Source organism: Cavia porcellus, unplaced genomic scaffold (assembly GCF_034190915.1).
Source record: "Cavia porcellus strain 051 isolate PalLab524CR breed Dunkin Hartley unplaced genomic scaffold, mCavPor4.1 scaffold_19, whole genome shotgun sequence".
In the NCBI taxonomy this organism is placed as follows: Eukaryota; Metazoa; Chordata; class Mammalia; order Rodentia; family Caviidae; genus Cavia; species Cavia porcellus.
The window spans coordinates 67,129,396-67,153,771 of NW_026947502.1; the positions used below are offsets into that span (position 1 = coordinate 67,129,396).

General features: G+C 46.1%; 1 protein-coding gene across 1 annotated transcript in view; it reads left to right on the plus strand.

Moving 5' to 3' along the window:
• Cacna1c (calcium voltage-gated channel subunit alpha1 C) overlaps positions 1 to 24,376 on the plus strand; it is a gene marked incomplete at its 5' end in the record, with an annotated part of 685,364 nt that overhangs the window by 491,622 nt on the left and 169,366 nt on the right. Inside the window, 3 exon segments of the mRNA NM_001172923.1 lie at positions 1,492 to 1,688; positions 11,120 to 11,223; positions 19,402 to 19,574. Of these exon segments, the coding sequence (NP_001166394.1) occupies positions 1,492 to 1,688; positions 11,120 to 11,223; positions 19,402 to 19,574 (474 nt within the window).

Genomic DNA, 24,376 nt, shown 5'->3' on the forward strand with positions numbered 1-24,376 from the left:
TGGATCTCTGCTGTCTTCAGCGCCGAGGCCACAGGAGGCCGTCGGGTTAGCCGTCACCATGTGAGGATTAGCGGCATCTTGATGCCACGGAGAAGCAAAACATGAAGAAAAACTGCAAGTCTCCCTGCTTTTTCCGACCCATTTCTCATGTCATCCCAGCACCTCATCCCAGGGCCAAACACATCACTCTAGAATGCTATTTCTGGAATGAGTGATAACCAAACAGAATTTATGATCTCTTTGGGTCTCAGTTTTTTAGTCTCTCAACTCTCAACCCTTTAGATGCTCTGCTGTTTTTAATGTTTTATTTATGTTTGGGATTGACTTTTTTAGTTCCTCTCTTTTTTTTGATAGCCTCGTATCCAAATCTCAAAATTTCACAGTTTGAAAAGTCACAAAAAATTATGACTAAAGGCCAACTCAGTTCGGCTGCCTTCACATAGAGCCTTGTGGTGTCTGGAATCAGGAGATGGTGATAGGGACACTGTCATTCCCTCAAAAAGCTCACAGATCAGTAATGCAAATGTCTCACCTTGTTCATCAAACAAAGGACTCACATACAACCAGACCAAGAGTACGTCGGGAGCAGCCCAAGCTGGAAATAGTCCAGTGGCCATCAACTGGTGAATGGATAGACATAGTGATGAAATAGCTTGCTCCACAGGAAGAAGGAACAAGAGGAGACTAAAGTGTGCAACAACCTGGATGACTAGAAAAGATTCCATGAAGTGAAGAAGAGGGAGGTGAAAAGCCACACAGTGCATGATTTTTGATATGAAATTCTGAGAAACAAAGCAATGAAAACAGAAAGCAGATCAGGTTGTTAGAGGCTAGGGACAGGTGCAAGGGCCAACTGCAAACAAGCGCATGGGAATGGGGGGACTGTTTAAAAATGGGGGGATCGCAGAGGGCCAGGGATACAGTTCAGTGGCACAAGCACCTGCCTGACAAGAGCGAGGTTGTGAGTTCGATCCTTGGTACCAAAAAAAAAAAGGATTGTGTTGATGGTTGCACAACTGTGTAAACTTACTGAAAATAACTGAGCCATACATTTACATTGATGAATTCTAAGACATGTAAATTATATTTCAATGAAGCTGCATGAGGGAGAGAACAGGTGAGGGGAGGAGAGAAAGGAGAAGAAGAGAGAAGGTGTGACTCTCGTTTTCTACAAGTTTCTACTTGAAATTGTTATATGGTTATTTTTTGATTGGCCACTTGACTGTGATGCTGATGCTTTACAAAAGAATGGCACTCACTCTAGGTCATAGTTGAAGGTACCAGACTTCTCAACTGATGACTGCCTAAGCCCTGATGTTGTTTAACGCATATGTGGGGAATGAGCTAAACTTGTTTTGCACATGATTGCTGGCGTGGTTTTCCCAGTGATCTTGTCTTGTCACTTTTCTCTCTAATTCTTGCTTCTTTCTCTGCCCATCTCTTCCCCTCCCTCCCTTCTGCTTCCCTGTCCTCTTTGTCCTGGCCATGGAGATGTCCCAGCAGAAGAGGACCCCTCCCCCTGTGCTCTTGAGAGCGGCCACGGGAGACAATGCCAGAATGGCACAGTGTGCAAGCCCGGGTGGGACGGGCCTAAGCACGGCATCACCAACTTCGACAACTTTGCCTTCGCCATGCTCACCGTGTTCCAGTGCATCACCATGGAGGGCTGGACCGACGTGCTGTACTGGGTGTGTAACTTGGGTGGCCCTCAGGGCAGGGCATGGAGGCTAAAGGCCTCTTCCTGAAAACCCCTTTTCCTCCACTGCATGATGTAGGAGGTCACACGCATCTCAAGGGAATGGTGGATGGATATCTGATTTCTCCCAGGTCTGGAGCAGGTCTACCCTAATGAGTCCCCACCCTACCCATAAGCCAAATGCCCTGTTTAGTTGATCTAACTGTAGTATACCACATGGGTGCACAGTGAGTGCCCTGTGAATGTGCTAGCCATGCCTGGTACGAGGATTTTCATCAACTCTTGTCCCACTTGAGAGTCCCTTTGGCCCATTCCTTTTTCCTACCTCCTTCCTAAAGAGAGAGCTACAGGGCCAGATGATGAATTCTTGGGGCTAAAGAGAAAATCAGTGCTGGTCTTCTAATCTAAAAAGAGCCTCTATAAAGAACCCATTTCTACTAAATTGTGTAGCATTGTGGCATGCTATTATATTTTTATTGCTCATATTAATCTTATCTTAACAATAGAATGGTCCATCAGACAAGTGTATTGTCATTGTTTTCCCTGTTAACAAAACACTTGACTGGTTAAGTGATGCATACTTAGAAAATGCACCTTTTGAGTGCCAACTCACCCATAGTATATTTTCTTTCACGTTTAAAATACTCCTCTTATTTTCCAGCAGCAGTCACTACTTTGCAGACCTCTGAGCCCTCACAGTGCCAAATTCGCAAATGCACACATCGTATTTGAGCATTCTACATTCTGGCAGACTCAGGTCCATAATTTGTAAAGTCTCCAGAAAAATATACTCTTTGTTGTGTCTCTATTTCAGCATGAGAAGTGACTTGCCAGAATTCAGTGCTGTTCTCCAGAATTTGGGTATATAAAGCACATTGCCAATCTTGAAAATACCATCTTTCCCAGAGTTCTCCAAATAGTTAAATCTATTTGGCCATTGTGAAAACAACCCAAGAGGCAGTTTAGAGAACACAGTCTACAGACTCGCACTGGGAAGAGTTGCGGGAAGCGAATGCCTCCTGCCCAGCAGAGCTGCCAGATAGAGAAGAAATAGTGCCAAGAGAGGTGTTGACTTCCTCCGGAATCAGAAGGAAAAGTTTTGTAACAGTACAGAGGTGCGATGCACAGTATTATAGGTTCTAAAAAATTTTTATAAACACTACGTCCTAATGATTTAAAACTTATCTTTGCCCAGTTTTTACATGATAATCAACATGCCAAAGCCCAGCATTGCTCTGAACTTTGTACCTCTCTGTAGATGACTTGCTTGAAGGTTGTCTGGATACTTTGTACCCAACAAACATTTATTTCAGGTTCCTGCATATCATGGGTGCTCCTAGGCACTGAGGATTCAGTTGAAACAGGGGTCAGTTCAGCCTAAGAAGCTCAGTCTAGAAAGCAAACTAAGTTCTAGGGTGAGTAATGGTGTACCTGGGAGCCATGCCACAGCAGAGTTGCTCGAATAGGCACTCTCAAGAGAGACAACTGACTCTGCCTCAGAGTAAAATGAAACATTGGGATGTTTCTTATGCTCGGTAAGAACTTGGTTTTGTGTAATTTGTAAGACAAAGAGAAGATCTGAATGTTAAATTACACTTAGGCAAATTTATCTACTTAATGAGGAAGATCAAATTCCCAAAGACCTTACCTGATCTTTCTACCTTGAGTGAGCTCCTGTGGTCAGCCAAAGACAGAAGCATCTCTCTGCAAATAGCAAGTTTCTGCCGAGGGCCACAGTCTCTATGACTGCATTGAGCTCTGGAGCTTGATAACATGCGCTCCAAACCCATGCCTTCAGTTGCTATGGAGAAGCCTACCATGGCATCAAACCGAGGGTAGGGTTGCAGGGGACGGGTAGGTGTCGGTAGGGTGGAACACATATAATTTACTTTGCTTATGGCCCTGATGTATTTTTGTGATCTTCCTTTATTACTCCCTTCCTCTCCCTCACCAAAAGTCATTGATACCCCACCAGCCAGATGTGACCCAAAGAAATAACTGTCATTGTGACAGCCAGCGCGGGGACTGGGAAGAAACACACACTGCAACTAACAATTTTCAGCAGCTGTGTTGTGCTTTGTCCCCTGGTGGAAGGGGGTGATACAGCCTATGCTGGGAATGGAAAAACTGTCAGAGGTGAAGGAATGATCCCAAGCCTGTGGGATGTGCCTCACTCTGATTTCCCCAGCACTTTTCTCAAATGGCATGTGATGTGTGTGTGTGTGTGTGTGTGTGTGTGTGTGTGTGTGTGTGCACGCACAGCAATACACACATGCACATACACACTGAAAACTGAGATAGAGCTTCTTGCTTTGTCCTTCATGGTAGAAGCACCTTCCAGCCCAATGCTCCTGCCATCAGACAAGTTCTCTAATTGCTTTGCCCTTTCTGTGACCGTTTCTGCCCTTCTTCCTTCCTCCTCCTTCCTTTCTTTCCTGTCAGTATTCCTCCTTCCGGCCTCTAGGCCTCTATCTCTAACCCACAGACTCTCACAACTCAGCATATTGTAATATCATTTAATATACAAATACTCCAACTTGCCACCAAGCCATGAGTTAGAAGTTCCTACATCAAGACCTCAGTATATGCATTATGGAAAAGGTCTCAGGTCATCCTGATGCCTACACGGGAGGGCAAAAAGCCTTAGAAACCTAACCTACTGAATCTACATAGTGCTGCTATGGTGCATTAGATTTACCAGTCTAAGCTGATAGTTTCCATGGGGAAAGGGGAACTAGTGTCTTCCACTCTGAAGAATGTATTTCCCTTCAAGTCCAAAACACAAATTTTGAGGACCGGAGAAGGAGCAGTTCAGTTTTCAAGGACAGTGACAAATAAAAGCTTCAGTGCTGGGCTTCTTCTGAACTACAGAACACCTGGGTACAAGTCTGCGGGGAAGAGAGCATGTCATTAAAGCATTAAAGGAGCAGTTAACTCAGTCACCAGGTACAGCCTGGGGTAGACAGGAACACGGAAGTGACCATTGACACATGGCAGCCCCTGCCTCCCATTGGGATGGTCTCAAGCCTGGCATTCATTGTTGTATTTCATTCTTATGAGTTTGACAGTGAATGAATTAAAAATAAAACCAAATTTGGTCACGCAGTACTTGAACAGTGCTCCCCCCCCCCGCACTGAGTGATGTCCCCACGGGCTGAACAATATGCTTTCAACCCTTCTTTTACCTATGCCCTTTTCCCAGAGGCTGCAGATTAGTAAGAACTTGGTTCAGTGAGAGTTCAGTAAGACTTGGTGGCTCTCCCTGACGCCACCTACTGCCCCTACCTGGGTTTCTCCACAATCTTTACTTCTACTGATCTTTTACAAATTAAAAGCTGAGCTCAAATACAAGCTTAGAAAGAATACTTAAGGAGAAATGACAAACGAGAAAAATTAAAATCACAAATAACGCCACCTATGCTACCTGGAATCTGTAATACCTGGTCAGCCAGCCAGGGACAGTATGAACCAAAGTCTAAACATTTAAAAATTTGATACACTGTAAGCTCCATAAGTCAACCTTGGTACATGTGCAGAGAAGATATTCCTGCAGAGTTCACACACACACACACACACACACACTCACACAACTCACATACTGCTAATTTCCTCAATTATAACAAGTCTTTTGCATACCAAAAGGATGGATTTGGACATTATAACCATATTTTTTCCACTCCACTTTGCTTTCAAAAAGCCACGTTATTCTACTATATAATATAGAACCAGAATCAAGGCAGCAAAAAGTAGAAGCAAAGGAGCCCAGCTCTACTGATGACTGAACAGTTATCCTAAAGCAAGAACTGAAAGCAAAATCCTCACATTACCCAGAATTCACTTGAAGAGGGTCAGAAGGACAGTTTAGTGCCTCCTTAAGGGGCTGGCCCTCAATTTATAAGCTGCCTCTGTCCATCACTCACTTAGACTGGGTTTCTCCACAATCCACCCTGTTTAAAATAGTGTCCATGAGCTAAACCATCAGCTGGAAGTTTATTAAACACAGCAAGGAAGAGTTTAGCAGGCCTTCATTCATTAATTTCTTTGGTTCTACTTCATTAGATAAGTGCTTCTATTCAATAATTCAATTTAATGTACATTTGCTGAGCATTTGCTATGTTCCCAGGCTTAGCAGCATGGGGTAAAATGGGGGCCAGAAAGGAAGGCATTCCCTCCAGGATCAGGACCTAACCAGAGAGGTACAGGGATCAGTTATACAGAGCCAGAAGAGCTGTTCAGAACACAGACCAGCAGGGTAGGCCACAAGGAGTGGGATTTTGCTGGCCGTGAACTAGACAAAGAGTCCAAGACCAGGCACCTGTGTTTAAGGAAAGCTACTTTATAGAATCATTCGGGATACCAGAATAACTTGGGTTTTTGATTCCCTCAAGAGACAGCCGGATGACCCTGAAGTGTTCTGACCCACAGGGTCTGAAGGCCACTATCATGCAGCAACAGGCATCAGACTGGACCCCATTCACTTCTGCCACCCACTCTGACTGGGAGCCAGCACATGGGACGGACCCCTGCACATATGCCTAGGGTCCGTCCCTCCTTTCCAACTGCTAGCCTCCACATGATGTCGGTGCATGGTCCCATCCGGCTTCAGGGGCGTTTTAGCGCACAGAGGAGTTGGAAGGTTGGCTTGCTTTTGTGCTTTGAGACACTCATGAGTCTCTGGTGAACCACCCTGGACAAGTGCAGGGGTAGAAGAGAGTCAGCTGAGACTGTTTTCTTACTTGCTGCTCACTCAGTGACCCAGAGGTGAACATTCGTGTCCTAACAAGCAAGGTGACACAGGTCACAAAGTCACCAACGCATCAAGCCCCTGATCTGGGCTGACTTACTGACTGATTTACTGGGGGCAGATCGTGTCCTCTAATGAGCCTCTGTGGAAAGCCCTGTCACTTTTATGGGCTTATACATCCTGCCTTTGTTGGCAAACGGCCCATCAGCACCTATGCAGCTACGTAGCCTTTCTGGATGCCCAGTGTTCGTACCACAGAAGCCACGTATGTGAAAACATGAGGAAAGGGGATCGAAGCAGGCCTTTGAGGATAAGCAGGGAGGTGTCACTCCTCTTTTCTTTTTGGGGAAAAATGAGTGGTGAATTTGACAATTTAAGGCATAAGTCTCCTTCAAGGAATGAGACTCTAGCTTCAGAGGGATTTTTCTTTCACTGCTGTCTTTGTGTCCCAGATTCCTGGACTAGGAAGCTGTGTGTCATCAAAGGCAGGGGTCATCTTGTTAGGTCCTGGGCCAGGCCCTGGTGGCTGCAGAGAGTGGCTCCGGGCCTTCCTTAGGGAGGCCACATAGCTTCCTTCCGTCTAGCTTCATGGTCTGAGAAGACTTACCTTTTTTCCACCTCTGAATAAGGGTGTCAGCAGTCTGATTCATTTTTAAGATATGATTTTTATTCTTCCTCTTTTTAATAGCTTCATTTCAGCTGATTTAAGTCATCGGTCTCATCTCTCCAGGCGTCACCCTACTTCAGAGCCACCCAGCACTGTGTGCTCTCTACCCAGTCTGCCCCAGAAATAGACAGCCCAGAGCAAAGAGGGAAAAAAGGGGGAACCTGACCTTCAGACCTGAGCCAGGCAGATGAGAGCGTCACCTCGGGGGTTGCTGAGCACTGCTCACGAGGCAGAAGCAGCATAAGGACCACCTTGGAAGCTCCTTAATCTCTTATCTGTCCATCCTCCCATCCCTCATCTGCTGTTCCCTACCTTGAATCTCTAAAATTACTAGCCTGTAACCAAGAAAGGGACCAAAGCAGAAATGTAGAGCAACAGGAAAGCAAAAACCATTTTTTTCTCTACGTGGTCTGCTTGTCCATAGGACAGTGACCTTCTCATGTGTAACTCCTTCCACTTGAGGTCTGTAGTGATGCTGAAGCCACCTGTCTTTGTGTGGCACAGAGGAAAAGAAGCCTGAGTTAATCAAGGGCCTAAGGGAGTCACCAGAGCTCCTGGGTTTGTGTGGCCAGGAGGGCTGTGGTTTTACATGTTCACCAGGTTTAGGAACCAGCATGGGAAGGTTCCATTCCAGGGAGGCTGGAGCCCCAAGCAGCCTTCACTCCCACTTGCCATCTGCCCTGGCTCTGGGAGCAGCGCTGCCAGGGTGACCAGGTATACCTGGGCCTGGCTCTTCCACCTGTCCTGCCAAAAAGATCTGTGATCCAGGAACAGAGGAGGGAACATGCCTGGAACAGACTTCCGCTGCTGCCAAAGATCCCCTTGCCTACATGTAGGGAGAGCTCTCCTGAGGATTTTGTGTAGAACAAACACCAATTGGTGACCAGAGCAGGCCAGTAACACAGGGTCCAGGTATGGACATCAGTTAGCCCATGCAGTTTGGGCTTATATACTGAAAGTGATGTGAATGTCCATGTGTCTGGTGAGTCTGCAGTGTTCATGTGCTTTTTCTGACCACTGATCATCACCAAAAAAAAGAAGCAGTCATTTAGAAGGAAAGGAGAGGATCACTTGTACCCCTTATTAGCAGGATGTCATCTAGAGAGGAAATGCTAAAAGAACACACATGACCTGGCTCCAGGTTTCCACAGAAACCCTTCATTAGCAGATACCTGGGACCCTACCTCAGGGCTGTTTTTCTCTGTTTTCCATTGCATTTGGTGTAACACAGAGTCAGCACAAAACCAGCGTCTCACATGTTAAAGGTGCTCCATAAACACTTGGTAGACAAAGATAGATTCTAACATGACCAGTACTGAGAGGAAGCAAGGAGTCACCTTACGGTCCTCGTGGTTCTGTGAGGCATGCAGACCATCAGGGCTGTGCCACACAGTCCCCTGTCCCCTCTCTAGCCTCACATCACCAAACCTGCTCCCCCGGCTTGCCTTGGTGTGGTTTTGTGTTCCTTGTCCAGGTGGTGAAGATTTACTGAATGTCCCCTGCTGGTCTGCTTTCCTTTACTGTCTTGGTTCCAGTAGTTCCTCTGGCTGAAGGAAAGCGTCCAGGCTTCCTGTGGTGGGGACAGTGTCCCACATTAAGGCCCCGCCTTGCCTAGCAGCTGCTGTTCGCTGGATATTTTAGTAGTTCCACCACTGAGAAAATCCTCCATCCCACAGTCAGGAAGGCTTTACAGCTGGATGCTCTATTTTTAACAACGGCCAAGTTCCTAGGAAACCCCTGGTCCCCTCCCGGGCTCTCACGGGCTCTGGGTGCAGTGACTGCATGTGAAGCTCACGGGATCCTCCTGATCTGCCCTGGCTCGCTCAGCCTCGGGCAGTCACTTTCCGACTTCCTCCTCCAACTGCATTTGCTGCCTTGTCTTTATACTTGCTCTTTCCATTCGCTGCTGCCAGCAAGGGCTTCTTGTATGCAGCACGGCACATTTTAAATTCACTCACTCTAGTTTACTGCCTACCTGCCCCATGCAAGGCACTGTTGAGGTTTGTGGGACTCCCCAGAGAACAAAACAGAGAAAAGCCACCTGTCCTGGAGCAGCTTACCTTCTGGTGTAGAAGGCAAACAGTGAATAATTAATGTAATGAAAAACTGAATTACACAGTTATAAAATGAAACATGCTCTGAGGGAGTAGGACGGAGTGTGTGGAATGACAGTGCCCGATAAATTCACACTGAATTGTGACATGCTTAAGGAGACACATGTTAGGAACCCTTCTCTTCCTCACTCGGTCCAGATCAGTGATCAGCAGGCACAATGTTTGCACTATGCACTCTGACTACATTTGGTAGAATTCTCCAACCAAAACACAGTGATAACAGTCATGTATTAATGGATCTGTAAGGAACATATTGGGAGGTAACACTTCAATCAGACGAGGTGGGGCTCTCACTACTTCTCAGTCTTTTTTATTACAGCACACAAAAGAACATTATGTTTATCAGCCCACTTCAGTTAACAGATAAAGTTGTTCAGATTGTGAAAGTCCTGAGGGCTGAGGACCTTAGTATCCCAGCACACTTGTAACTCCTTTGAGGCATATGGAGTAGAAATCTCAACAGTGGTTATCAAACTTAGTACACCTTAGAATCACTTGGGGTGATTATAGCACAGATTTATGAGCCAAAATAGATATGTGGGGATACAGGGCCCAGGAATCTGCTTTGTCAATTCTGCAAACAATACTGGTACCAAGGATCTTGAGACCTCATTTTGAACTACACTGTGGTACTCAAGATTGTAGCATGGTGGCCATGATGTGGTGAATTACAGTTTGAAAAGACTGGTGTAGATCAGTGGTCTTACACTTCAGTGTACAGTGGAGTCACTCGTGGGGCTTTTGAAAACCCCAGTTCCAGGTGGGACCAGAATATGCACATTTCTACCAAGGTCCTGAAGCTGCTGATGCTGCTGTCTGTGCATGGGGCTATCCTTGGAGGACCATTGATGTAAATCATCCAGGAAGCTTGATTCTTAGAAATTTAGGTTTTATAAACTAACTTCACAAAGACACTGCTGGGCTCATTTCCTAGAACACTTGGATTAAACGATACTTAGTCTACTCAGAAACTTAGTGTAACAGAAGAAATACCTTTGAGAAACAAAATCAGAATAAATTTTCTCTGTGGGAGAAACCCTGCTGTGCAGCGTGCCTTTGCCCATTTCTATGGTGTAAATACTTCCACCATGACCAAGTCAGAGGAACATGATGTTGGAAAGAGTTGGGAGGAGACACAGCAAGCCCTCTGCAGTCCATACGAGTCAGCTCAGGCACATCACTGCCGCAAACCTCTGGGGGTTTGTGCTACCCTGGAGCTTCTCCATCGTCCTGTGAGTTATAGGGCCCCATTTCAAGTTAAGAGCCGGTTCCATGGAGGCTGTGATGATAGGGACAGGTCCCTCTGTGCAAATACATAAACCACCAGAGCTGCCTTCCCACGTATGGCCAGTAGAGCACGCCAGGCACTGAGGCTCAGCTTCCAGATCCTGGGCGTGGCCCAGGTGGCATGGTAGGAAGACCTCCTTTCTCAAACATCCTGTAAAGCTTCGGTCTCCAGCTCTGTCAGTCAAAGCTGACCAGCTCCAGATACCGAGGGCACCGTGCCTCTGGGTACAGTGGAAGATGTATGCTACCTACACCCATGGGATCTAATCCCATCCAGCCTGAAAGAATTGTTTCCTAGGTGACCCACCTTCTTAGACAAGTGAACACAAAACAGGGGAGAAATTTTTCTTTTCTGGAACATAAAACAACAGAGAGCCAGCAAGATTCCTCCTGAGACAGCTGACACAGGCCCTGCCCAGCCGGATCACAGTGACAGGAATGACTCTGAATAGAGATCATGCCCACGGCAGTGATGGACTCTAATCCACCTAAATGAAAGCTGAGGTCAGCCCAGTTTTTCTGCTGCAGCTCTGTCCACACCTTTCCACCTCCTTCTTTACTGTAATTCAATTCTGCTTTCTTTCCTTCCTAACTTTCCTTCATCTTTCCAGATGCAGGACGCTATGGGCTATGAGTTACCCTGGGTGTATTTTGTCAGTCTGGTCATCTTTGGATCCTTTTTCGTTCTAAATCTGGTTCTCGGTGTGTTGAGCGGGTAAGCTGACTGTTTCTACATGCTCTTTACAGTGCAGCTGAGCAAGGTCCCGGGCCCCATTTGAGCAACCCAAGATCCTCAGGGCCAGGACCTAACGGGCCCAGAAAAACCAAAGATAAAGTCTCCATTCAACCCAAATTCTGGCCCATTGGCTGGGCAGGCTATTTGGCCTCTGATTTGCACCCTGAGGATCCCCGGTCCCAGTGCTACTTGGTCAGCAGCTGGAGAGCCGGCGATGGGCGCTCGGCCCTGCTCGGTTGCTGTGTGTGCCTCACTAACTATCATTCCATTCTTCCAGGTCAATGATGCCGTAGGAAGGGACTGGCCCTGGATCTATTTTGTTACACTAATCATCATAGGGTCATTTTTTGTACTTAACTTGGTTCTCGGTGTTCTTAGCGGGTAAGCAGGACCAAGGAAAAAGGTCTTGATTTTTCCATTTATTTTTATTTATTCTTTCTGCTACTCCTGGCTCTGTTCTTTTTCTGGCTCTGATGAACCTGGGATAAGGGGTCACCTTGGGAGCCTTAAAGTGAATGTCCATGGCCTGGCTGGGAAAAGGGTTAATGCACCAGATCACTGGTAGACGATGGAGAAGAGATGCCCACTCCTGCCTTTCTCCTGTGGATTCCTCCGATCCTCAGCGCCAAGGAGCTGCACAATTAGGCAAGGTCCTTCTTTTGTATCTTATTGACAAGAGCAGCAAGGTGAGACTTTGAGTAGGAAATCTTGGCAGCAAAAATCTGAGGGAGGATTCATATACCGTGTGCTGTAAACAGACACAGTTGCCTTGTAGATAAGTACTTGCCTGATCTCGAACCAGTTTCTATTTGCAGGCTGGTAGAAAAGATATCAGACCACCTTTATTCAGTGGCAAGGATGGCAGCGTAAGAAGGGTTGGTATATTTGGGGTGTAGCTCCATAGTAGAGCATTCCCCTTGCGTGCACAGAGCCCCAAGTTTGATCTCCAGCACTGAGAGGAAAAGAATATATAGACATAGTGATATAAACAAGTGTAGACTAAAAGTCTAATTCTCTTCATTTTTAATTCCTAGGCTGAGCAATCCATCACTAGCATTTCCTTTACTTAATGGAAAGGACTCTTAACCATTTCAAAGCAGAGGGTATTTGGGAATAGAGGAGATAAAATTTGCTTTCCTTTAAATTTATCTAGTTGGCTACAAGTACAAAATTTGTCTGATTTCTGCCATTGTGCAATGGAATTAAAAGTGATGGAATGGCATGTAGCTGGGGCACCAAGTGGCTCTGAGTACAGCTACCTTTCCACCATGGGGACTCAGGGTGCGTCCTTACCCCATTTTCTTCTTCGTCAACCCACAGCAGCCATGCCAAGGCCTGACACCTAAATGCTCCTGGTGACTCACTCACGGCTGCCCCATCTTCTGCCTTTGCTACCTGGTGGTTGGTGGGGGAGGGTTCTTCTTCCTGCTCTGCTTGGAATAGGCCACCTGCTTTGAGAGTCTTTCCTAGGCCTGTGAGCACATTAACACTGGAGGATGTCCAGGCATGAGGAGCGCGGGTCCTGATAGTTTCCATTCAGTGCCTACACTGGGCAGAGCCGCTCCCACCCCTTGTGGCAGCTGGGTGCAAGGCAGTGTGCAGGGTTCCCTGTGGGAATCAGGTGAAGGGAAGAGTCTGCCCTTCCTCCTCCTTTCCCCAGCTCATGGCACATCAGAGCCCTAGATGGCACTGTACTTTTTCCCAGAACAAAGCCACTCAGGACCATGCTTTTTCTCAGGCATAAAAAGTGATAAAATAATAGAAGACCCTGACTGAGAAGGTTAGAAGGATTTTCTTTTTTGTGTTCCAACACAAGAAAATGGCCCTGTGTTTATTTATGGATCTCCAAGGACAGAACTGGAGGGAAAAAATCAAGCTTATTTTCACAATTAGAGACAAAAATTTTGAAGACTCCAACCTCCAGCTCTGCTCTTGCTGGACCCATTATGTGGGTCAACTTCACTATATTTTTTCCCCTGTGGGGTTTTTGTGTGTGTGTGTGTGTGTGTGTGTGACAATTTTTTGCTATGTTGTCCATGCTGGCCTTGAATTTGCAATCCTCCTGCCTCAGCCTCCCAAATGCTGACGTTACAGGATGATTGGCTATAACTTCACCTTTAAACTTTAGTGTCCCATCTGACAAAATGAAAATGGTAACACCAATTCCTAGGTAACTGTGATAGCAGAATGTGATCCTTCATATTAAATACTTAGCATAGTGACTGACATGCAGGAAGCACTCAGTAATGGTGCAGTCACTGCCGTGATTAGTATTTGCCTGGCACCTGTCAGGTTGTCATGACTGAATACAATCATCAATGCTTTAAAAGACAAGCAGTGTGAGGCCAGAGATGTCCAGTGACTTTGCTGACAAACAGCCAAGCAGAAGCAGAATTCAGGGGCAGCCTTGACTGCCCTCTTCCCAGCACTGCCTGCAGACGGTGTCGAGTAAGCGTGGGCAGCAACACAGGGACCTTTTCACCTTTAAACACGGAGTTCCATTTTCTTCTCCAGAAATTACGAATCAAATAGGAGCAAGTAAGATTCTTCTGGGAGTCTGACATGGAGAATGAGGGCAAGCCCAAGGCCCCTCCACGAGCAGAACACCTGTCCACAGCTGTTCTCGCGCCCACTCAGAGGAGTGGCCTTTCTGTCAAAGCACAGAAATCAGAGACAGCAGCTGCTGATGGGAGAGAAAAAGAATTTTGAAGCCGTGTCTTGGTCTTGCTCAGTCCAAGTGAGATCAAATATGTAAAAATACCTCATTCAATACCTTAGTAGTTGTCAAAAATGTTGAATGTTTTGCTTTTGCTATTTTGTGGTACTGGAGAATGAACCCAGAACCTTTATACTGAGCTATATCCCCAACCCTCTTGTTTCAATTTTGAGACAGGGTCTCACTAAGTTGCTCAGTTCCCCAGGCTGAGCTCAAACTTGTGATCCTCCTGCCTCAGCCTCCCATGTGCCACCAAAAGTTTCAAAAATGTTAGTTGGTACAGAAGAGAAACATTAAGGTTCTTTGATCTTTGAAATGGTGAACCTTTGAATCCATACAATAGGTTATATTTTTGTTTTTTTGTCTTTTTCCTTTTTATCGGTATCGGGGATCGAACTCATGACTGCCTGCTTGCAAGGCAGGCGCTTACGCTGCTGAGCTTTAGCTCAGCCCCCTTTTTTTTCTTTTTTTCTGGAGCCCAACCCAGTAGCTGTTGGACCATTCCCAGAACACCTCTTTGCTCCCAGCAACTCCAGAATCACTCTTAGATCTTCTGCCCAAGCTAAGAGGTGTCTGTGGGCAAATGTCTGTCCTTTCTGGCTTAGGGAGGCCTCTCATAGTTTGCCAAGGGCTGGCCACTCTGGGTGCAAAACACAGCTGTACACATGCTCCTGTTGGCCAGCCATATAGCGACAGTGGCTTCCGATAGGAAGCTTGATTGCTCAGGACATCCTTGATTGGGACATCGCCCCAAGAATGTAGCAAAACATCCACTTATCTGTCAGTCAGACTTCTGATTAAGCCAACTTTCCAGAAGTACTCAAAAGTGTTTCAGAGCCCCCTGAGACTCACCGGCAGTAGGACAGCATAAACAGTTGCTACCAATCTGTGCCAACCTCGGTGCTCGGCATTTCAGCAGATTGGTTAACTTAATACACATTACAACTCTGTACCAAGCAGTGGGAACCCATAGCCTTTGCCCCTAATCTTCGTGGTCTACTCACCCATCTGACTGGTTGATGCCATGTTTGTAAATTACATGCAAGAAATGAAAGGTGAAGGATAGAAGTCAAAGTTAAGGGCAAAGGGCAAGACAGGCAGCAGAAGCAACCCATGGACAGAGAATCCCAGAAAGAAGCCACATAGACACCCCTGGGAGCCTCAGTGGTAGGTATAGGCTCATCAGCACAGAGGCCAGCAGCCCTGCGCCTCTTTCTGGTCTTGAGAACCAGGACCAGCCCAGAAGCACTGCAGGCTGGGGCATTTGCGCAGCGGGGAGGCAGGTTAGAACCGTACATCCAACAGTTAAGGATGATACTGTGTTATAGCCCAGTACACAAACCCATCCTCGTCAATTGGATAAGCAGTCCTTAAGCAAAGGTTAAATTGTGCTTGACATGTTCTTCTCTTGAAGGCAGAGAACAACATTTCCATACAGGTGCATTAACAAGGTAGAAATTCAACGACTTTGATCACCAGAGGGTTAGGTGTCCCATCGTTCATCTGGAACATTCCTGTACCCAGAGCATCTACTTCTGAAGGCCAGAGAGAGTCCATGAGAAGAGCATACAACTCTTGGGTATTTTCAAAATGTTTCCATGCCATGCTGTGAATCCTCACATCAACCATGTGCAGGTTGTGAGCTGGCATCTGTATGGATAATAATCAGATTACAATCACTTTTCCCTCCAGAAGTCTCAATTTCTAGCCTCTTCTGTTTAAAATAACAACAAGGACAGTGAGAGTCCTGTAGTTCCACATAAAGTCATAATCAGGTAGAAGTTTGCACTCTGGGATCCAGTTACTTTTGTTTTTTAATGATTACAGACAGGGAACCTGAGACATGGCCCTTTGGTTGAGAGGAGGCCTAGGATCTCCCACATGAGAACAGTCCACCCTGTTTCCCACTGGGCAATGGGGTCCCAAAAAGCAGGGGACTTGATGAGTAAGCATTTACAACTGGACCGAGGCACCACAGTCCAGACAATAAATATCCCAGCGAGCAGGATCCAAGGCCAGGCACACATGACCTGCTGAGGGGTGGCAGCGCATGCAGCCAGTTTCCATTTGTCACAGCACTTGTGTCCTTTAAAGTTGCTGTGGACACTGAATTAGCAACTACCAACTCACTGATCTAGAGGAAACAGGACTAGGTTCCTGCCAGACTCTGGTCTCAGCTAACCATTACATAACTTGGTTTTATAGGTGTTTCTGTTTAAAACACCTTACCTAGTAAGGTTTTCTGTTTAAAACACCTTACCTGTCATGGGTTCACTGACACTGAACTGGTGGCCAACAGCGCTGTAATGTACGAAGGAATGAAGCCTGTGTGACATATATACTCCTCTGTAAGGCACATCACACACTTTTGCCCTTGGGAACACTAGACAGCATTTTATAACTATGTTTAGGGACAACCCTAAACAGCAAAAAGTGCAAAAATGTGGCATTACATAGACTATGAAAAGGACACTTGTTTACATTATGAGAGCTGAAATCAATAAAGCAGAGTGTCACCTTGTTTGACCTCAGTTGGTAACATGTTTTTTAAATCATTCTGTGCGTGTCCACAAATAACTGTGAAAGTGCCATGAGTATTGATTTGGGGCTTTCAAATAAATTTTGGAATAGACAAATTTATAAGTATAGGAGCCACAAATGATGGAGATCACTTGTTTTACGAGAGGGGCTAGAGCCTCAGTGGTTGGTGTTGACCAGATTTTCCAGTTTCCTCCTGGTGCATGCTTTAGGTGACAGTGCACCAGCCCTCAGCCCTGCACGCCGCCTCTCATTTTTCACACTGGCCATTGCTGATGAGAGATATGTGCCTGCTTTATGACAAATCCCTCAGCAGTGACTGATTGTCTCGCCAGCTCAGTCTCTGTGCCCAGCACAGCCCTTTGGGCTGGAGCTTCACATCTTCATCAGTGCAGTCCCTAGAGCAGACCATGGCTAGCATCCAGGGAAGAAGATAAAGACAGCCATGCACTCCCACCCAGCATATCCCTTGCTGCGTGGGGCTCTATGGGAGAAACCTTAGCAAACTTCTGTTAGCCACAGCCTGGTTATGCCCTCTGCTCAACAGGAGCCCCGTGCCATGACACTGCTATACCACCTCTCCAGCCCTCTTTGTCCCCCAGTCACATCTCTCCTCTACAGGACAAAATACAGAAAGGACAGTCAGAGTCATCCACGCCCTTCATCTTTCTTTCTATGAGTGTTCATTTTAGTTCCCCTGGGGTACAAAAGGTAAGCTTTCCATCTGCAAGGCACATGCTATAGAGCAGGACTGGCCCAACTAGATTCCTGACCTGTTCTCCCAATTTCCAAAAAGAGAATAGGTAGATGCTTCATAATCAGAACTTAAACCATGTGGAAAATCATCCAAAAAAGCTAAAGTGAACCCTTAGCAATTCATTTCCTTACAACCTCAAACCCACTCCAGGGACAAGAACAGAAAACACAAATAGATGTGGGCAAGAAGACAGTCAGAGGGGTCTGGAAGGCAGCTTTTAGAGTTGCTTTGATTCAGGAGGGAAATGCTGTCAAAATTTCTGTTCCCATACAGCAAGACCAAGGCCATAAGGTTCAGGAGAAGGAGGAGCTGGTATCTGTCCATGCCCACTCCCCGGCAGCAAAATCGGGACGGGAGTGAAGCAAGGAAGCTTCCCAACTACATTGTGAGCTGTCAATCTGGCCTCTTTTCCCTGGCGTAAAAGTCCCTGGGAAGGAAATGAAGGTACCCGCTGGTTGGCATAAAGCCCAAGAAATAGCAAGTTCAATCCAATTAGAATTGGATTCAATCAAATTTAAGAAGCAAAGTCAATCTAAACCAGAGCATCATTAAGGCAGCAGTTGAAGAGAACACATTAGCTTGAGAGCCTCCACATTCTCCCAGTTACAAATTCCCTAGACTCCTCCCCAGCTCTATCCTATTTCAACATAACAGTGAAGAGCATTAAAATCTGCTCTCCTAAGCTATATGGGCAAATGCAGATACATGGTGATAGCATCACTCCTACATGACGGTGGATTTAAGAGCTAAGTATTTTGTACCACACTCCTGCCCCAGGACACAAAGGTTTGTGGGTACCAGCCTTCCTTCCAAAGAGCTTTTCTATAAAGTTCTTGGCTTGGACAAAAAACTTCAGAAGGTCATTTTAACAACTCCTTGTCCTGCATCAGGCTCCTACTAATGAGAGGAAGAATAATCATAGCCCAGGAAGACCCGGACACCCAATGAATAGGCGGACACACGTGAACATGAACCACAAGGGCACATTTCCCATTGGATGCATATCCAAAGATAGAAAGAAAACAGTATAACAAAGAAAACAAGCAAAAACAGCTTATTTACCTATTTAGGAAAAAAAAAGACTTTAGCCTTGCTGGTCATGGCTTTCTACCACCAGCCCACTCCTTGTTCAGAAGGTGAAGTCAAAGTCAAGGGGAAAAGAGGCCCAAAGCACAGATGATAGCAAAGAAACAGGCGCTCCGTCAGAACTCTCAGCATCCTTCTGCCAGCAAATCCAGTTCAGTCCCAGGTGCTACTCATGATTACTTTAAACTGGATGCATCATTTAACTCTGATATTATCTTGGTTTTATATATTTTTCTATTCTGATTGGATTTTTTTAAAATAAAAGGGTAAGCCCCCAGGACATTTTCTTGTGTTTGGAAACTTTATTGGGCTCCATATGGGTAAGAGCCTTCCCTGGATTAGAAATTCTTCCAGGCATGCTAAGGATGGCAAGGTAAACTCCAGAATGAGAACAGAGATTGAGGAGATTAATTTTCTGGGTCCTAAATCAGTGATGTGCCGAGGAAAATCCTGATCCAGAGTATCTGCCAATTTCTGTGAAGTAAATATTCCCGACCTGGCAGATTTCACGCTACCAAAGAGACATCATGGAAGTGAAGCCGGAGTTGGCAAGAGACTTGGGTGATTGGCTTTCAAGACCTTGTGTGAGTGACGGCTCTGGCACAGTACTGGGCCTCACACCTGTGTCACCTGAAGGCTTGTGAGACTTGTTTCAGTTGCCACCCACTACTTGGTGGAATGGAAACACGTCTCAGAATGATCAGGAAGGGGTTTTAGTTATTGTTTAAAAAAGGTTTATCGGTCTTTGGAGAACAGTCATGGTTAAAAGGCAAAGCCTATGATCACGATTAGAAAAAAAGGAATTGGACTTTGCCCATCCCCTTAGACACCCATGCCTGTGTGGAGCACATCCCACTGAGAGACTCTTCCTTCGTGTGAGCCTTAGGATAAGACTGGGATGACTAGTGGAAACTCTCTGAGGGAAGGAGGGACACTTGCTCAGGGCTGGCAGTATGAAGCCTTTAATGCTCGCTTCATCTCCCCTAATCTCTGTCTCTCCTCCCATGCCCAACCCTTCCCTGTACTCTCCTGCCCTGCCCACTCCTCACTCCCTTCTCAGAGAGTTTTCCAAAGAGAGGGAGAAGGCCAAGGCTCGGGGAGATTTCCAAAAGCTCCGAGAGAAACAGCAGCTGGAAGAGGATCTCAAAGGCTACCTTGACTGGATCACCCAGGCAGAAGACATTGACCCCGAGAATGAGGATGAAGGCGTGGATGAGGAGAAGCCCCGAAACAGTGAGCAACCTTCTTCCATCTTTGGGCTGGGTTCTGGGTGTCGAGAGACAGAACCAGGTCAATTAGCTTCCTTCACAGCCCATAGATTGTCTTCCTGGAGCAACCTCTGTCTCACTGACTGCAATCATTTGCTACTAATAGGAATTAGTCACAGATGGGAAATAAGTGCTGCTAATCTATAAGCCCTCACATTTCTTTTAGAGCCTTTGACCTGAAAAGACATTTGGAAGTTTGCTAAGGTGAAACCTTTTTTAAATCAGGCATCCTCCTCATCCAGGTTTCCTGCTCTAGGCCTGTTCCAAAGGAACAGTTTCCACCATGCAGCTACCTGGGATTTTGGAATCTTCCTCTCTTTGCAGTGGACTTTCGGGCATCACTGAGCTTTCCCACAGGAAAGGGTTAAAAGTTTCTCTTAAGTAGGTTACATTGAAGGAGCCAGGAAGTGCTAAATGCGAAGGATGGGAGAAACCCGGAGGACTTGGATAGAATACAATTAGATTAGAGAAATTAAGCCACATTCCTCCCTCTGGGGCTTCACATGGTAGACTGATGGATAGGCTGTAACTGGGATAGAAATGAGAGCAACAGAGGCTATGCATCCACAGGCCTACTGAAGGTGATGAACCATGGAAATTCAGGCCCTTATCAGATTAGTCCAGTGGTGCTCCAGGTGGTCCCTGGGCAGGCACCCACAACAGCAGCACCTGGAAACTCTTGGAAAGTGAAACCACTGGGGCTTTGCCCAAAAGTGCTGACTCAGGTACTCAAGGGGTGGTGCCCCGCAGCTGTGGATTCAGAGGTCCCTAAGATGTAAAGTAAAGGTCAGAACCACTGGGTTAACTATAACTGCTCTCTGTTCCCTGTGACCTTGCTCTCTGTGACTCTGACCACACTTGACCTCCTCTTTCTGGGAGGGGCATCTCTTTTTGGCTACACATGTCTGAATAGGTATGTTTCTGGCTTCTTAGCAGCCTAGTTTAAAACATGGTCCTAAACACTGGGCATCTACAGTACTTAAGGAATCAAACAGGTTAGAGAGCCAAGCAAAACATTTGTGGCATGGAACTATACAAGGAAGAACAGGAAGCTAGAAATTTTCCCTGAGCAGAAAGGGACACAAGAAAAACATGCAAGAAAAGGAATAACCAAAGATGTTAACAGAACAGAATCTCTGTTCCCCATCATGGAATGATTTAATAAATCTGTCAACTACTCCCTTCTGATAACTCTGCTCAAGGTACAGATGCAAAATTAAAATATATAAACAACAAGGGAGCGATAACAACATAATTTAATAACCTAAGGAGGCCTTCATGCTCAACTAAGTAGTTTTGCAACTTGGAAGACGGGCCTTTGATGGATGATAGCAATGAGCAAAGATGCCACTGAGGGACTTTCTGGAAGAATGCCTGACAGCTTCCATTACTCTGTTGATGGAAATGTGCAGTAGTTGATTAGTTGGTGGTACCGAGTGGTATGGTAAGTAAATAAATTGGTCTGTGAGCCACAAGAAGCTTACTTCTAAAACACAGGAATTCATGTCTTGGTTTCTTATGTTACCTGCCTGCAGAGTAGAGCCCTTACTAGTCGTTAATAGTAATAAGCATTTTTCTGAGTGTGTGTTATTAAAAACGTGCAATACCCAGTACTTTCTGAGCAAGTAGTGGCCATCCACTGAGACATGTAGCTATTCTGTTCTCTGTATAAATCAAGAGCTTCCAGAGGGAAGCATGCTGCATGTCTGACTTGCCCACTGAATGCATAAATCCCAAGGAGAGTCTGAGCAGGGAGTATTCTTTGCCCCTGGAGGAGATCACACTGACAAGGCCTGTCTCCCCAAATTTCTGGCCAGGCTCCGAGAAGAGCATAATGAATGACCTGCCCCAGTGGACCGAGTCTCAGCCAAGATTTACATAAGCCCAAATATGGGTAAGACTGGACTTCAGAGGCCATTGTTCTTGTACCCTTGTACCACTTTCTGGTGGCAGAAGGAGCCTGTGGCCCCTGCCTCTTGTCCTTGGCCATCCTTGGCCTATGAGGACTGGCACCTTTGTGAGTAGAATTGCTGTTGGGACAGTTTCACAGGGTGGGGCAAGGGAATGAAGGTCTCCAAAAGCAAGGCTTGGAAAATCAAGTAGACTTGTGTGATGGAATGGAATGTGAGACTTGAGAAAAGAGCCAGAAAAAGAGTCCAAAAAAACTGTGTCTGCTGGGAAATCTAATTAAAAGTAAAGTTGATGTGATTTATTTATTAAGGTTGCAACCTTAATAGACTTACAAAAAAGGCAAATCTGTGGCTTCAAAACTACATTGTTATCTTTGGAACTTCATAGTTTTTGGAATAAATATGAAGGGAGAAATGCCACTACAAATTAGATGTGTGTCTTAATTACCGTAGTTTCTCAATCTTTGAAATTTTAAAATATGGCCAATTCTTTTCACTTTGAAAGCAAACTAGGTTTTTTGCTTGTTTGTTTGTTTGTTTTTAAGGAAAAAGATTTGATCACTTCACTGTACCTCTGGTGACTCTGCTTTTATCTGGGGCAGTGTCTCTATCAGCATACTCCAGATGCCACTGGTGTCATGCATGGGAGATAGAGCCAGCTGCATGCAGGGACAGATCAGTGACATTTCATTATGTGGTAGGTGTGCACTCTAAGTAGATCCAAGTTGCTCAGTTTTCCTAGGAAAAGCTATGAGGCCACTGAGGAAGTAGAAGTGGGTTGGAAGATAACGGAAAAGGAAGAGGCAATAGATAGATAGATGGCGTTTCTCTAAATAATTAGAAATGATGATGCCAGTATTCCACTCCATCCCTCCATGTACAAATTGAAGAGCTGCTCTCTGCTAGGCATTTTTCTAGGGATTTGTGATACAGTGACACACAAAGTAGTCAAAACCCCCTGCCCTATGGAATTTAAACTGTTGCAAGGACTCAGGTACTAAGCTAGCAACTCGTGTTTGAGAGCACTAAGTACCATGGAGAAAGTATAGTCTGCTCCAGCAGCTTGATGAAACTGCAGGAGGGGAACAGCAGCACTGAGAAAGTGTAGTGTCAGATGGAGCGGCTGGGGAGTTCCGTACTGAGAAGGCAGCCTTTGACTCAAGATGTGAAGGCAGCAAGGAAAGGGAGCATCCAGATAGCTGAGAGAAGAGCATCCCGGGCAGAGGGAAGGCCAAGGTAAAGGCCTCGGGGCAGTGGGGTGGCTGATGTGTCTGAGCACAGACACAGAGAGGCTGATATGATGGGACAGGAGGAAAAGCAGAAAAAAGGTCAGAGATGAGCTTTAAGGATACCCTGGAGAAGATCCTGAAACTCATGCTGGGAATTTGGACTGGAACAGGAAGTGAACCAAGTGGAGGTTCTGAATGGAAACGTGACACGGTTTGACGTGTAGCTAACAGGATCCCGCTGGCTGCCGCATGCTGGACGGAATGGAAGTGAGCCAGGGCAGGGCCTCCGTCAGAGGTTGCTGCCTTGGGCATCATTTTCACTTTGCTTTGGCAACTGCGGAGGTGATAAAGTCAGAGTTCAGGGTGACATCATTTGCCACTATATCAGCCATGGGATGTGAGAGAGAGAAGTCACAGATGGTTCAAAGCAATATAAGCATGGAATGCCCACTTGCTAACAAAAGAAAAACTTAGTCCAGTAGTTAAGAGAGTGAGGAAAGACATCTCAGACCTTTATGATTAAAATGCTTATGAGACCTGCAAGTGCAGGTGTTGAGTAGGCAGTGGAGAGTAAATCTGAGTGGAGGAGAGTGATCTGGAGACTAAATTTCCAACAACAGCCTGTAGGAGATATTTAAAATCATTTGTCTGGATAGGGTCACTAGAGAATGCGTGTACCCAGAGATGATGGGATGAGATGGGATGGGGTGGAATGGGATGGGATGGGATGGGATGGGATGGGATGAGATGGAGCAGCTGAGAGAAGACCCTTCTAGCGTATGGAAATTGTCATGATGAGGAAAAACCCAAAAGAAAGACAGAAAAGTATGACTGGAATGCTAGGAGAAAAGCAGAGGAAGGACTATGCGTGATACCGGGCTAAACAAGGTGAAGACTGGAAACTGATCACTGGACTTGGCAATGTGGGGCTCTCAGGGCCTTCACAAGAGCCATTTGGTGGGATGTTGGGGCAAAAGCATCAGGGTCTTGAGTTTATATTGCACCTAGGATGACATCAAGCATTGCTCTGTGGGTTCCCTAGTCACTTGGCATGGCCCAGCTGCTAGCCAGCTGAGGACCGAAGCCATCATGAGACTTGAGGACATGAGCCAGGGCAGGAGGAGACTCACATGGTCCAGCATGGCCAGGAGGTCAGTGGTCAGAGTCAGCCCTTCATTACATCCCCATCTGCAGCCATGTCAGGCCTGGGCCTTGCCACTGTGACTGTCAGTAGACAGCCTCTTAAAAAGCAGAGCAGGATATTCAGGGACCATTTCAGGGCCCAGAAGGCAAAAGAGTGCACTGTGGCCTTCTATACCACCATACGTGGAGCAGCCCATGGGCTCTGGCCTCTGAGTACTTCTTCTGTTGGAGGAAGACTAGAAAAGGGCTGGAGTCTCATCACTCTGGTCACTGCTTCCTCCTCTCCAGGCTGAAGTGAGCATCACTTTTGAAGGAATCAATTGCAAAACCATCCCAGTCGCCCAGAGTTCACTGTCATCTTGAGTCATACACCTCCAAGGGACAGGATCCATTTTCCTGCTCCAGTCAAATACAATAAAAGGCCAGGCACTAAAAGGAGAAGCTGTAGCGAGAGAGAGAGAGAGAGAGAGAGAGAGAGAGAGAGA